Genomic DNA, 14,132 nt, shown 5'->3' with positions numbered 1-14,132 from the left:
GAGGTTAGCAGTAGCGAACACCTCAATTAAGGCTTAGGTAGATGAAAAGAATTCGTCATTTCATTCCTATCACGTTAGTTCGTTTGAAATAGTGTTTTTTTTTTCTTCTCCCAACAGGATTCTAAAGGAGAAAAGGTTAGAAACATTGGACTTAAGTGATGGGAGATGCTTGTAAGTATGCAGCGGTTACAGGAGCAAACAAGGGAATTGGCTTCGAGACTATTAAGCAGCTCGCGATTTCAGGTGTAACAGTTGTCTTAACAGCCAGAGACGAAAAGAGAGGAACTGAAGCAACATCCTTGCTGAATGAACAAGGATTTTCAAATGTTGTCTTTCATCAGCTTGATGTTCAAGATGCTCAGAGCATTGAGTCCTTAGCAAAGTTCGTACAAACACAATATGGGAGGCTTGATATTCTGGTAAGAGCATGAATCTATGTATTGCTCCTTATTCGATCTCGAGGCAAATATTGGACAGTTGCTGAATAAATTTCTGCAGGTAAATAATGCTGGAGCTTCTGGAATGGTACCTGATGAAGATGTCCTAAGGGCCATTAACATGGATCTTGTAGACTGGGTAAGATAATTTGATCAATGCTTAGGTCTTGTTTTGTTATGCGATTCAAACTCATATCTAATTGTGGGACTACACTGGATATGTTGTTGTTGATCTCATATCTAACTGAAAGTTTCCGTCCCCAAGTTTTGAGGTAGGCGATAGTCCCCGTGTGTAGTCTGATCTTGTTCTGACAGACACTCCAACTTTGAGTATGCACATCTAGACACCTCCAAAATGCATGTGGTACGTCAGCATCTAGTGTCCACAAGACAGTGGGATGAGTTGAAGTGCTTACTTGTCAATTGATGCTAAGTTTTTGAGTGTGTGTTTATATGGCCAACCCTAACTTGTTTGAGACTAAGCGTAATTGTTGTTATTGAAATAGTTACCAGGAAGGAAAACTTTCGATGATATTCTGAGTTGTGATGAAAACAACGTACGAGAGTGCCAAATTATGCTTGGACACTAATTACCATGGTGTAGAGAATGTTACTGAAGTTCTTCTTCCACTGCTGCAAAATTCCCCTTCACCAAGGATTGTTAATGTCTCCTCCCGTAGAGGAGCTTTAAACGTAAGTAAGACGATCATTCTCGTTGTTTCTGAACATTTCATATTTCTTGTTGATTTCTTTCTCTCACACAGCGAATGCCAAACGAGGAGAGGAGAAAGGAGCTTGGAGATATTGAAAACCTGACAGAAGATAAAATTGACGAGATTCTGCAGAACTTTTTGCATGATCTGAAACAAGACTCTCTCGAGGTGAACGGTTGGCAGATGATGCTACCAGCATATAGCATATCAAAACTATCACTTAATGCTTACACCAGAGTTCTTGCAAGAAAGTACCTGAAAATGTGCATCAATTGTGTCCATCCTGGGATCAGCGATTGCTCTCTCTCTCTCTTTTGCTTGTAATTAGTAAAACTGTCTTTTTTTCTCTTTTCAAAATGTATGACTCAACTAATTGAGGCAATAGAGGAAGGTATCTTTTGCTTTATGTCTATTCATTACTCTTGCTTTATACACTTGGCCATAATTCAACAGCTCATTGTAGTGCTTAATTGGGCCTAACATATCATGAATACCTTTTAGAAATGTGAAGAATTGGAATCTGATCCATTTTCCTTTTCTCTAAGGTATTATTTTTTCTATGTTTACATGAGCCAAGGGTCTATTGGAAAAGTAGTGGTAAGGTCTGCATACTACTTGGTATATTGTTGTTTCAATTTTTCTATGTTGAAGGTCCTATTTAGGTCCATGTACAACTCTGTCCCAATGGATAAACTGAAAACAACGATCCACCGTTTTATTGTTCTTCCAAATTAAGAAAAGGAAAAATAAAGAGAGAAAAATCAAATAGATATCAAAATACCTTTTCTCCATGTTAGCAAAACAAACTAACAAGAAAGTGGAAAATAACAATGTTTGGTTCCACTAGAATTTAATGTAATCCTAAAAACTAGTCCAGCACTGAAGCAAATGACTCAGTTTGAACTGTTCCATTTGAGACGGTAATGCACGAGAGAAATTGCGTAATAATCTACTGTAAACTGATGAGGAACTCTCGTGTATCGAGAAATTTTTCAAAAAATGTGTGAGCTTTCTTAGCCTGATTTCAGTCTCCAATCTGTGGAAGCAAAGGGACAAGAAGAGTCGATTTTTCGTCCTTTGAGGATTTAATGTTTGTATCTCAGTGTATAATACTCAGTCAAGGGAATAAATCTTGAATGTCAAGGATATCAGCTAGGACACCAGCTGCTGTGGTATCATTTCCTGCTCCAGCACCTTGGATAACCAAAGGTTGTTTCTCGTAACAACGGCTGTATATCTCCACCTGCAGACAAACGAATTGCAGATGTTCAATCATCATAGTCATTCTTCGACAAAAGCAAGTCATTAATCTTAATGATTGTATGACCTCCTAAGTACAAGGGATACATTTTACGATTAAGGTAGAATCAAACACCTTAACTGCACAATTTTTCAGGGCGACACCAGATGATGCGTAAAGAGTAAAGACAAAGTAAGGCGTCAGCCTAGGCATGGGTAAAAGATAAGCAGTCCTTTAAAATCACAGCATGATGTTATACATCACTACACTAAATGACATCACAAAAGGGCTTTAACATTGACGACACGTATGATATGGTTGAACCTCCATAGCAGTTAAAAGAAAAATCCCAACGGAAAACAAAGTAATGGAACAAGAAGAAGAGGGACCAAAGAAACAGCAAAATAGGAGGTGAAAGTGAACAACGCATACCACATTATCACTTCCTCTTAATCTTCCCAATGCGGAATCTTTTGGAACTTCTTGGATGCCAACTTCACATCTGAAAATGCGAGATGTTAATGTCATGTACACAAAAGTGTTTTCAATAATCAATTTTTCCCCATCTATGTCATTACAAATTTATACTTCTAACTCGTTCTTTAATTGGTCGTGGACAAGAGGTGAACAGCTGATCAGATGACTAACATAAAACAGATGAACTTACAACTGGTTTGCTGATAGCTCTCAAACTTATATGTCCAAGTGGGTGAATGCTGTCATAATTTTCTAAAGCATTTGTTAAGAGGAATTGAGACTATCTTCTAAGATAAACTTGTCTTAATTAGTAGTAATTGTTATGCTCATCACTCATCAGTACCTTAACTTGCCATAACACTCCCATCAGTGAGCAAGCTTTGCTTTAAGCGTCTAGAGGTATGGTGACTTGCAGAACGTGATAAGAATAAAAGATCCAGTTGCTATTATCCATTGAGCAAACTAAAAATGAAATGAAAGAATTACCTGGCATCATCAATCAAGCAAACATAACACAGAACATTCCCATTTGCAGAAGCTTGTTTAATCCTATCTTCAATTTTCTGATCAAGTAAGGGAAGCCCATTCACTAGAAAGTCTTCCAGAGGCATCACATCTGGTCCCATTTCTTCAGGATACAAGCTTTCAATCTGAAAAGGGAATTGCAAATGCATCAACCTTTCTGAAGCTAATTGAATTAGTAACAAAACAAAGAGACATTGTGACATCCTAACCTTCATATTATCTAGGTTTAAACGCCTTCCAAGGAGCCGAGCAAGAATGAGAGCCTGTTATGAAGACATCAAAACAAAATGTTGTCATGAGGGATGTTCAACTTCTCAAAATTTACAGAACCAATTAGAACTATAAACGTTTTGTGAAAGGTACCGAGAAACCAAGTATTAACTATATCAAGTTGGATAAGATATGCTTCCCATCACAATCTGCGAAAATGATTCTGCCTAAATCACTGCTTTTCTGCTCCCCAAAGGCACCATCATCCCAAGCACCAAATAAGGAAAAATTATAACAAAGACATCCATTCAGCTAAAATTCCCATACTCAAAAATGGACAACATTCAGCATAAGAATATCACAGAAAAAATATACTTCCTGAAAACACTTTCTACAGTGAGTGTGAGTATATAGCAGATGAAACATTATGTCTTAATTATGCATATGCCATAAGACTGCAGGTAAGTTCAGATAAAAAAGAAAGATAATGCTTTAATCAGCATAATAGTTTGGCAATATAAATGGATTGAAATCTTGGACACTGTAAGTTTAATCAGAAGAAAGATGTTTCCTAACCTTTCTTGCTACATCCATACCACCTAGATCATACCGAGGATCTGCAGATAAGTATAAATACATAAGAATAACTTCAAACTTCAACTATCCTAATGAGCATTGAGATGAAGTGCAGTGTCAGCGATTTTTTTCTTCCATAATGATATTTGGGATGGATGTACGATTCCTGTTAATTGCTGCTAGAAAGTAAACTGCATCTTGACAATGCATTGAAGACGTCGTTATTTCTTTATTAGAAAAGGAACTAGAATTTCCTTAGAAGTTTTGGATGGCTCCAAATTTCTTATATAATCCTGCTGGAAACAGAATTATGATTTCCTTGGATAAAGCACTCTCCTTCAAAAGTTTACTTGCCACAAACAACATCTTATGTACTTGAATGTGAACTTATTGATACTTCTATGAATTTATATGGTAAACCTCCACTAGTTTAGCAGGACCCTCTTAGTGCTTCTTAGTAATCTCAAGAGAGAGATATAGAAGGTTAGTTTTACACTATCTTATAGGTGACTAGACCTGATGGTGCCTTTCCAACTGTTATTATGAATCAATTGTTGTATTCACCATGTCGTATTCACTAGGATGCAATGATTTGCATCTTTTGGGGTAGGAAGCCTGCTCATGGAAAGGATTATCAACAAAAATCAAAGACAATCACGATGCAAAATGGACAGTGATACCTTCTTTATATACGTTCTACTTCTATATACTATAATACTTTCAGGCAATTGGGCAATATAGAAGAAAGAGAATATTGGGTCATGACTATGGTAACGATGAGCACATAGATTAATAACCACCAAAAGGATCGAAAACGCTGTTAGTTTACCACATTGGTTAAAGGTACCCTTATATGATCTTGGATTAGCTTTTTGGACTGGGTAAGGCACACAGTCCATTTACTTAATCATATCTCACTCAAGCTCATCCCTAATGTTTAGTTACCCAATGTTTAGCCCCTAAGTTATTTTATACATACTCCATATGTTCCGCCCTGTGCAAGCAATAAGATGTTAGTCTCACTTCAGTTGAGGATGTATTGTTGTAATCTCTTTATGTGGTCTTCGGTAATCCTCATGTCATGGGGTAACTTTTGGGCGTAGTTAAACCCGAAATAGATTTTTCTATAACAATTGAAATTGATCATAACAAAACTTGAGTGCGATAATCAAGTTATACTTGTATCCCATTGTATGCAGCATCTGACAAGAGGGACCAAGCATATAGAAACCAACTGTCCCTTCCCAAAAAAATGTTTTCACGATGCTGTTATAAAGTTTGGAAAGTCAACTGATCAGCTTATAGACATATTCACCAAATCCTATACAGGTTTACATGTATGCACCAGCTAGAGGGGAGAATCAGATAGCTAAATGTAAATAACAAGAGATAAGTGTAAAATAGAGTTGTATGTGCATGTTCACCACATTGGGTAAATGTAAGAATATGCACTGTAAAGTGAGAGTATAAAAGAAGAATTCACGTGTAAGACATTTGTATCACACATTCTCTTAATCGCTTCTCAAATTTCTCTGATTTCTCTCACATTCGAATTAGTGCTAGACAAACTTCCTAAGCAGAAGGCCAGAAAATATTGTTGTACAAGAGGAACACTTGCCTGACAGGAAAACAAGTAGAATTACTCAGACAGAGGAACATATAAACAATAAAGTAAGACTACACTTACTTAAGAATACATAATATCATGTTTTCAACAACCACTTTTCTGTTTTTGTAAGTCATATCTTCAATACTCATATGGTGATATTACAACATTAATAGGGTGGTTGTAACTTATCACCTGGTTCAGTGTAGCCAAGGCTTTTAGCAGCATTAACGACCTGGCTGAATGGCTTTCCATCCTCAATCTCACTCATTACATACCCCAGGGTACCTGTTAGATACCAAGATATATGGCATCTTACCATCAAATGCTCTTAATGTTTATAACAAGCAAGATAACCACTAAGGATAATCATTTGCTATTGCATATATAGCCTAAATGATAAATGGTCATAAAATATTACCACTCAAACTCCCAATAATACGGTAGACAGGGTCTCCTGATGAAATTATGCGATTTAAGGATGCTATGACAGGAAGGCCAGCACCAACCTACCACACATATAGCAATTTCAGACAACTTTGCTAAGCCGAGTATAAACTGAACTAGGACAATACTATCCTTCGTATACCACAGAAGCTAAATAAATCACTTAAACAAACACAATGCGCTACAAATCCCATATCATAGTTTGGGAAGTCAAACAAGAAAAGTTTTTAAAGCAGAAGAGGAAGGTTTAACGTGTATGAGACATTTAAGAATCTCAAATACAAGGGAAGCTAATTTTTAATCAACTAGTGCTCTAGATATCAGATAAACCAAATGATACCCATCACTATCCATATGATCAGTTAATCTTTCTATCTTCAAATGTATCCTTCTTTCAGCGAACAGTGGGAGGAAATCTGACACAGGAAAATTGGAACTTTCACAGTTGAGAGAGGTTGAGAGAGTAGGATGGAGGGACTCCAACCATCCTACCACACCCCTTGGTGATAAAGGGACTGGATATACTTGTGTTTAAATTGACAAGAGAAGAAGCTATAAAACGGAACTAGTCACCACTGCAAAATGTTGATATCAAAAAGACAGGACAGCCAAGGTTTCAGCCAGCTTTCTGGTCTTACTCGATCAAACACAATTCAATTTTTTCTACCTAGAGACCCATACACTAGTATAACCCCATAACATGACACTCTAAAATCTCCTTAGTCTCCAACATTTCAGTGCACAAAAGATTTTTAGAAACAAGAGAACATACAGTTGACTTGTGTCTAAGGCGACGGGGCTGTGACACCAACTTATCATAATACTCCTGCAAATAAGGCAAAAATAATCAATACACTAAACATAATTGTTGCCATTTGAGAGGAAACCCTTTTACAGATTAAGAGGATGAAAGGTGACAAGGGTTGAAAGGTGATTGACCTGTAATTCTGAATGTTCACAAGTTATGCACTGACAGTAGCAAACATAATAAGTAAGCAAGCGACAATCAAGGGAAGCAATTGAAACTGACGTTGACTTTAGCTGTGTTGAATAGTGTGATCATCTCATCCAAAAAATTAAGTTGAGTGCACCTTTATTTATTTAACTCGCTCGCATGTGGAACTGATTCTTTTCTATGGGCCAACTGGCCAAGCATGCGGAACATTTTTATCATTCTAATGAAGGGTGATGGTGAACCTAAACCCAAACCTCTGCCTTCTCTGCTACCATAAATAATTAGGTAGTCACCTCATTCAAAAGTTTAAACTATTAGATTTTTTTTAATGCGGAAGTTTAAATTATTAGATAGATCACACGTGTTCACTTAAATATATCTTCAGCGAACTTTATATTCATGTTATAGCATTTGACTCGCTTTTTGTTCTTGTCTCGTTTAGCATCTTTTGTTAGTTTTCAAGATTAAACACGGTTGAATGGATCATTAACTGCATTTCTGCACGTAAGCATGCATATGGTTGCTAAAAGAAAATGAAAACCATGGACACTGTCTGCATTTTATTCTTCTACTGCTAGTGGCATATTCAATGGTTGAACCATGTCTAGAACACTGTTCCTATGCTACAACAACTACCTGGTTTTAAGCTACACATTCAAAGAAATTAACGACAATAAAAAGGATCGGTTACCATTGGCACAGTAAGAGGCTTCTTGTTAGCCAGCACCACACAACAACCAAAATCTACAACCTGGTTTAGCACTCCAATAGTCTCAGCACTAACTGAACAATCAACAAATGCTAAACCTGCCACAGTTTGAATTTCAATCAAAAGGAATCTGACTGTGAAACAACTCCCCAAAAGCTAACACCTTGATACCTGCATTATCTTATGCCTTCACGTACAAAGAATTTAAGCAACTGTAATAAATGTATAAGCAAGAATAAGATGTTTTTTGAACTCATTCCCTCCCGATAAACAAAAGATTTCCTTCCATACAGCAAAATAGACTAACAACTCCGCCGGACTGCAAAAACAAAGCTAATTTACTCACTGCACTTCATACATTTGAGCCTAGATTGGACTAAACAGTCAAAGTAAATAAGCAAGGTCCAGAATCATGCAGCAGCTGAAGTCAACTACTATACTATACTCGTCAAAGCATTAAAAGTCATGGGGAAGATTTAACAGTAGGAGCTAATGTACATAGCATTTAATCCATACAGCATAAAGTTAACAGCTACTCATTGTTACTAATCAAACTTCTCAAGTAGATTAGTCCTCCACCAGTAAAGAATAGACGACACTATAAGCAGGTATACACTTTCCATAACAAGCCTACCAACCACAACAATCCCAAAATAAATATCTTGGACATGACACAAACCTGTTGATTTTCCAAGAAGTCCAATATCAATTACTTTTCGTATAACTTCTGGACCAGAAAACACTTGACATTCACCTACATGTTGGAACAAAAAAAAAGAATTCACCTTTTTGTCATTCTACAAATAAGCACACCAAATGACTTAAACAACAAAACCATAAAAAGGGTGAACTGCTACCAGAAATTGCAAGAGTCTGCAATGAAGAGCCATTGGATTTGACACGATAAACTTCAAGAAGAAATGAATCATCGAATTCTGAAGTAAGAACATCAGCTACAACCACCAAAGATTTGCTATCACACACACCCACAACTCGCAAATGCAACCCCTGTAAGTTTTTAGTATTACCCACAAAAACCCAACTAAAATAAACACTAATAACAATCAAAATTGACGATGAGTTTCTCAAATTGATAAAAAGACAACACTTTTCATTACCTGTTTAGCGTGAAGAGATCGACAAGAAACAATGTGTTGAAGAAATTGACGGCCAACTCCTTTCTTAAGAGATGGAGCAATCGTCACACTCACTGATAACTCAAAGCTAACCCCGTGTGCTCGCCTGCTCGTCTTTCACCAGCCTATTTGTACCAGGATGTTGAATTAATTACATTTTGTTTGGATAGTTATTACTTATTGTTTGATAATGTATCGTGTTGTACCATATTAATTTGATAAATATAACGTTTGGATTGATTGTATCGTTTTACATTGTTATATAATATTATCCATAATCAATTTGATGAATAAACTTACAAGAAAAGTAGAGTACGAGTAGATTAACCATAAAAAATAGAGTAAAAGATAAAATAAAATTATTAAATAGTAATAAGTAAAGATAAAATGAGAAAAAAATAACATGCGATCACAATAAACCGATCGTTACACAAAATGAAACTTTTCAATATTATGTAACGATGCGATACAACAAAATTTAAGTAACAAACATAATATTTAAACTAATAAAACAGTACAATACAATAGATAAAAATCATCCAAACAAGCTGTTAGTATTTACTTTTCTTAGCTTGTATATATACTGATTATTGATGGTAAAATACTCATTATAATATGAATTATACAAAATATTATATATTTATTAAATGGTTGGTGAGAGATTAAATAGGTTGATTCTTTTTTCTTTTTTCTTACAAAAGTTTTGAGTTTTGACACAAGTAAGTGTTTCCAAAATGAATTATTGGTTAAATTATGGAAATTTTACATAAATCTCATTGTGTTAAGAGCTAATTATATTTTATTCTTGCTCTTTTCTAAATTACAAAAAATCCCTTAAATTTGGTGGAATCCCTATATATCCCAAAACGTCATGATACATCGCGTCTTGGTTGCGAATACAACATTCCACGTCCCGATACATCGCGTATGTCCCGATACATATTCGACTGATACATCACGTAAAGTGATGTATAGAGAATAAGAGAGAGTATGATTTTGTAATTTTTTTGAATGGTAGGAAATTTTAGAAAATATTGTAAAATAAGTTGTATATTTAGATAATTTTTCTTAAATTATTTTTTTTTTAAATCAGTATGTTCCTTTAGCTATTATAATGGGATGGTTTTTGTCAGCCATTGAATTCAAAGCCCAGCCCAATTTGATGGGCCTTCAACATGCTAATCCATTCCATTTGCACATATTAGAGTAAATAACTATATTACATATTTAGGCCGAAATAAAGTTTTAATTAACATTTTTTTTGTCAATATTGTTATCACTGTCATATATGTATGTGAAAATAATATACAAATTAGATCATATGCTAATAGGCATTGTGTGTATATTCTCATCTAATTAAATTTAGATTCGAAGACCAAATAATCAACTAAATAAGAAATAATTAAAAGAAATCAGCTTGTTGATCGATTACGTAAAAGAAATATAGAAAGAAGTACTAATTGTAATTTGATGGATTTATAATACTCTATACTAAACATCAAATCATTAAAATGCTCATCATCAGCTAATATTCATCCATGTCGGGTTATGAGTTTTATTAATATTATAAGTACAACTGGTTTCATATACATTAAATTAAAAATGTATATTTAATTTAATGTCTAATTATTTTGATATGAGGAGAATTCTAGCTTATGTAATCCTGTATTTTCTACATAAAAACAATTCTATTTAGCTCTGAAGGTTAGTTAAATCTCAGTAGACAAAAATTGCCAAGAAAATTGAAACAATTGAAAAATAAAAATAACTACAAGTATGAAATAAGAAAAAATCATCTTGTTAACTTAATTAAAAAGACGAATAGAAAGAAGTACTAACACTAAATATAATTCTAGCTTAATATAATATTAAGAACACTACAATACTAATTATCAAGGTCAACAAGACGCTTATCATTGGCTAATATTTGACCACGATAGGTTGATCTAAGTGTATGAAATCGAATCCCCATCTTTTCTTGAAAGATGACTTTAAGATCTCCAACGGTGTAATTACGTTCAATCTTAATATTAAATATACAACTCGTAAACTTGTTGCTCGATATTGGTTCATATCGAAGAATTAATGTAGATCCTTTCTTTATTCCTAGAGAAACAAGAGTTTGAGGATTTCTTAAAACTGCACCCTCGTACAAAAGCTTCTGATAAGTAAAAGAAAATCCAGTTTGCTCCTGAATATAGGCTTTAACAGCAATAATAATATCATTTGATGCAACCATTAAGGTATAAGAAATACGACAATCTTTAGTAATACCATCTATAATGTCCTTTGATCCAATCATGTCTTAGTAAGTATCATCATGAATGATAATTTGCATTGTTCGACTCATTGACCATGGATCTTTGACCATAGAGAACAACATAAGCATTTTCATAGATATTTGTGTTATCGATGCATATCGCATAATTAATGTAGAACCTTTTTTGATTCCTAATGAAAGTAGAGTGTGCACATCACTCAAATCTTTACCATCCTTGCTCAAAAGCCTTTGTTTTTTAAAAGCAATATGTTTTTCCTCTTGAATGTATGCTTTAACTACATCTATTGTATTTCCTGGATCAACCATTAAGGTAAAACGATCTCGACATTATTTAGTACCATCCATGTTGTCTTGAGCTCCAAACTTGGGTTAAAAGCAGTTTGATAATGAATACCGCTGAATAATATTTCGAATGTCATCTTGAATGATAATTTGCATAGATCGACTTGCTAATTTGGAATATGTTAATATAATATTTATAATTATAATACAATATTTGAATTCCAAAAAGGAAATAAAAAAAAAACTACGTTAGTATATAAAGTAAAAGGAAAAAAAAAACATGATATACCTCTCAATTTTGTATACTCCTTGTTATAAAGATAGTTCACATATACTTTTATCATTATAAAAGTGGCACAAGTATATCATTAACGTTAAAAAAGTGATTCATATATATACGATTTTCTTTTAACGAAAGTAAAAAAATAATTTTAGATTTATTTATTTGATTTTTTATTTTTAAAACTAAAAAAGGTTAAAAATTTCTCTAAATATTGAATATGGAGCACATATACTCTTCGTTATATTTTGTTTTCAAAAATACTCTTACTATTAATTAAACGAATAACATATACCCCTCACCTTAACAAACTACCACCTCAAATAAAAACCTTTTAAAAATTTATTTTCTTACTGACATAGAATTTCAATCGTTACACTATCACAAAACCATTAAAAAAGTTTTACTCCCTCGATGATAGGCTGGATCGATTTTCTTCATCACTCATAATAGCAACAAAAAAAGTTCCTAGTGTTTCTTGTTAAGCACCATAAAATCTACTTATTAGATTTACAATTACATATTTTGAAAGCTTAACAATTAGAAATAAGACAAGTAATAAGGTTGGGTTAGCTTTCAATTCTTTAAGCTTAAAGTTGTCACAACTGTAATGATTGATAAACACAGAAAAAAAGGTGCAGAGTTATCAACCAATGGCGTCACACTAAGTTGCTTTGTCCATCTTATATTAATCTCTTTAATAATAATAAAACATAATTTTTGCAACAAAGATTTTCACAAAAAAGGCGAAAGCAAATTTCTCTCAAAAAAGTATTATTCTCATGCGCAACAAGGGATCAAGTGTAGTTTTTAGTTGTAGCGTGAGGTTAATGTCTTGTGTTCTAACTGTGTAAGATCTACTCCTATGCTATAATGGAATTGTTAACACCCAATTTTGACCCTCCCCGATAATGATTGATTTTTGAGTTTCTTGATTTTCTAATGATTTAAAATAATTAGCCTTATAAAATTTCAAAATAAAATAAAATATATATAGTTTGAAAGTTATTTTAAATTAGTTTGTCACTTTTGTAATTTTTAAATAATAATATGTTTTATATAATTACGTATATAATTAGTATATTTTATGAATATTCGAAAATTATCTCAAAAATATTTTAGTTCTACTTAAATATTTGGTTAATTAGTTTAGTTATATAATGGTTTATATTTTGAGTTAATTAAATTTATAATTAAGTTAATTATTCTATTTCGTTAAAATTAAGAGGCTTGTAAATTAATTATATTAATTCATCTCATTTATATTTTAGCCAAATTCTTTACATAACGTTCTTAATACAGTGGGTTATTTTATTTATAAATAGAGTAACTTTCACATATAGCAAACAAAAAAATCATATTTGTATGCTATAGCAAAGTTTGCATAATTGCGCTCCATAGCAAACATATATATGTATAATTCGCTATACATATACAATTAAAAGCTGTCTATTTCGCTATACATACATACAAAAAGAGCAATTGTATAATTCGTTGGCTCCTCTTCAGAATTGTATAATTTCATTATACAAACATAAAACTGGGCAGGGGAATATTTTTATTGTATAATTATAAGTGTATAGGACGAATATATATGTATTTGCATGTGTATATACAATTTTCTCTCGCTTTATACAAACAGAAACGCAATTTATACACTTTTGTGTATAAAGCGAGAGAGGAGAAAACAGACGGAGTGAGCGAGAGAGGAGAGTGGCGAGCGAGAGTTTGAGGGAGAGAGACGCTGGCAAACAGTTTGCTACAGGACACAATTAAATCAAAGTGTGGTTATACCATTTAATTTGAATTATTAGTTTGCCATTATATACAATTTTCCCTTATAAATATACCCTTTTCTATAATCCCAATTTCAATCCTTAAAAGACCCAAATTTTGGGACCCATTTACAAATTTCAGCAGCCCATGTTTTTCCTTTTTATTCAATTCAAGCAGCAGCCCACCAGAATCAACCCATACCCATACAATACCAAATTCCAGCGTACAATTCCCAGCAGAAAACGACACCAACCGCAACACCAATTCCAAGCGGCGTGAACAAACGTTAAAAGCCCTTTCCAAACACCAACATCAGCGATCAAACGACGAGAAAGCCAGCAGCAATACGCGTCAAACGACCACGGCAAACAGACGGCGACTTCACGCCTTGTATACGATACAATGGTACTCTGCGATTTCTTGTCTTCTTCCTTGCGTCCCTCTCAACTCGTACAGTCGCAGAAGGCACGCGTTTCTCCCGT

At 33.8% G+C, this 14,132-nt stretch overlaps 3 protein-coding genes across 3 annotated transcripts; 2 read left to right on the top strand and 1 right to left on the bottom strand.

Moving 5' to 3' along the window:
- Positions 1 to 158: 158 nt before the first annotated feature.
- Positions 159 to 585, top strand: LOC125852253 ((+)-neomenthol dehydrogenase-like). The gene is made up of 2 exons (XM_049531984.1): positions 159 to 419; positions 499 to 585. Exons 1-2 carry the CDS (start codon positions 159 to 161, stop codon positions 583 to 585), a joined length of 348 nt encoding a protein of 115 aa, XP_049387941.1.
- Positions 586 to 983: 398 nt separating this feature from the next.
- Positions 984 to 1,474, top strand: LOC125852252 (salutaridine reductase-like). Its single transcript, XM_049531983.1, has 2 exons — positions 984 to 1,130; positions 1,202 to 1,474. Exons 1-2 carry the CDS (start codon positions 984 to 986, stop codon positions 1,472 to 1,474), a joined length of 420 nt encoding a protein of 139 aa, XP_049387940.1.
- A 542-nt stretch (positions 1,475 to 2,016) lies between these two features.
- On the bottom strand, positions 2,017 to 11,333 carry LOC125852251 (uncharacterized). Its single transcript, XM_049531982.1, has 13 exons — positions 11,022 to 11,333; positions 9,014 to 9,145; positions 8,753 to 8,903; positions 8,575 to 8,649; positions 7,878 to 7,993; positions 7,004 to 7,057; positions 6,206 to 6,293; positions 5,980 to 6,072; positions 4,179 to 4,219; positions 3,602 to 3,655; positions 3,354 to 3,517; positions 2,823 to 2,892; positions 2,017 to 2,393 (listed from the first exon to the last, which is right to left on the bottom strand). The coding sequence occupies exons 1-13, from the start codon at positions 11,331 to 11,333 to the stop codon at positions 2,268 to 2,270; spliced, it is 1,476 nt and encodes a 491-aa protein (XP_049387939.1). The 3' UTR covers positions 2,017 to 2,267.
- Positions 11,334 to 14,132: the final 2,799 nt, after the last annotated feature.

Source organism: Solanum stenotomum, unplaced genomic scaffold (genome assembly GCF_019186545.1).
Source record: "Solanum stenotomum isolate F172 unplaced genomic scaffold, ASM1918654v1 scaffold33130, whole genome shotgun sequence".
Classification (NCBI taxonomy): domain Eukaryota; kingdom Viridiplantae; phylum Streptophyta; class Magnoliopsida; order Solanales; family Solanaceae; genus Solanum; species Solanum stenotomum.
The sequence above is the reverse complement of the archived record's forward strand: the minus strand, read 5'-3'. Positions and strand labels throughout refer to the sequence as shown.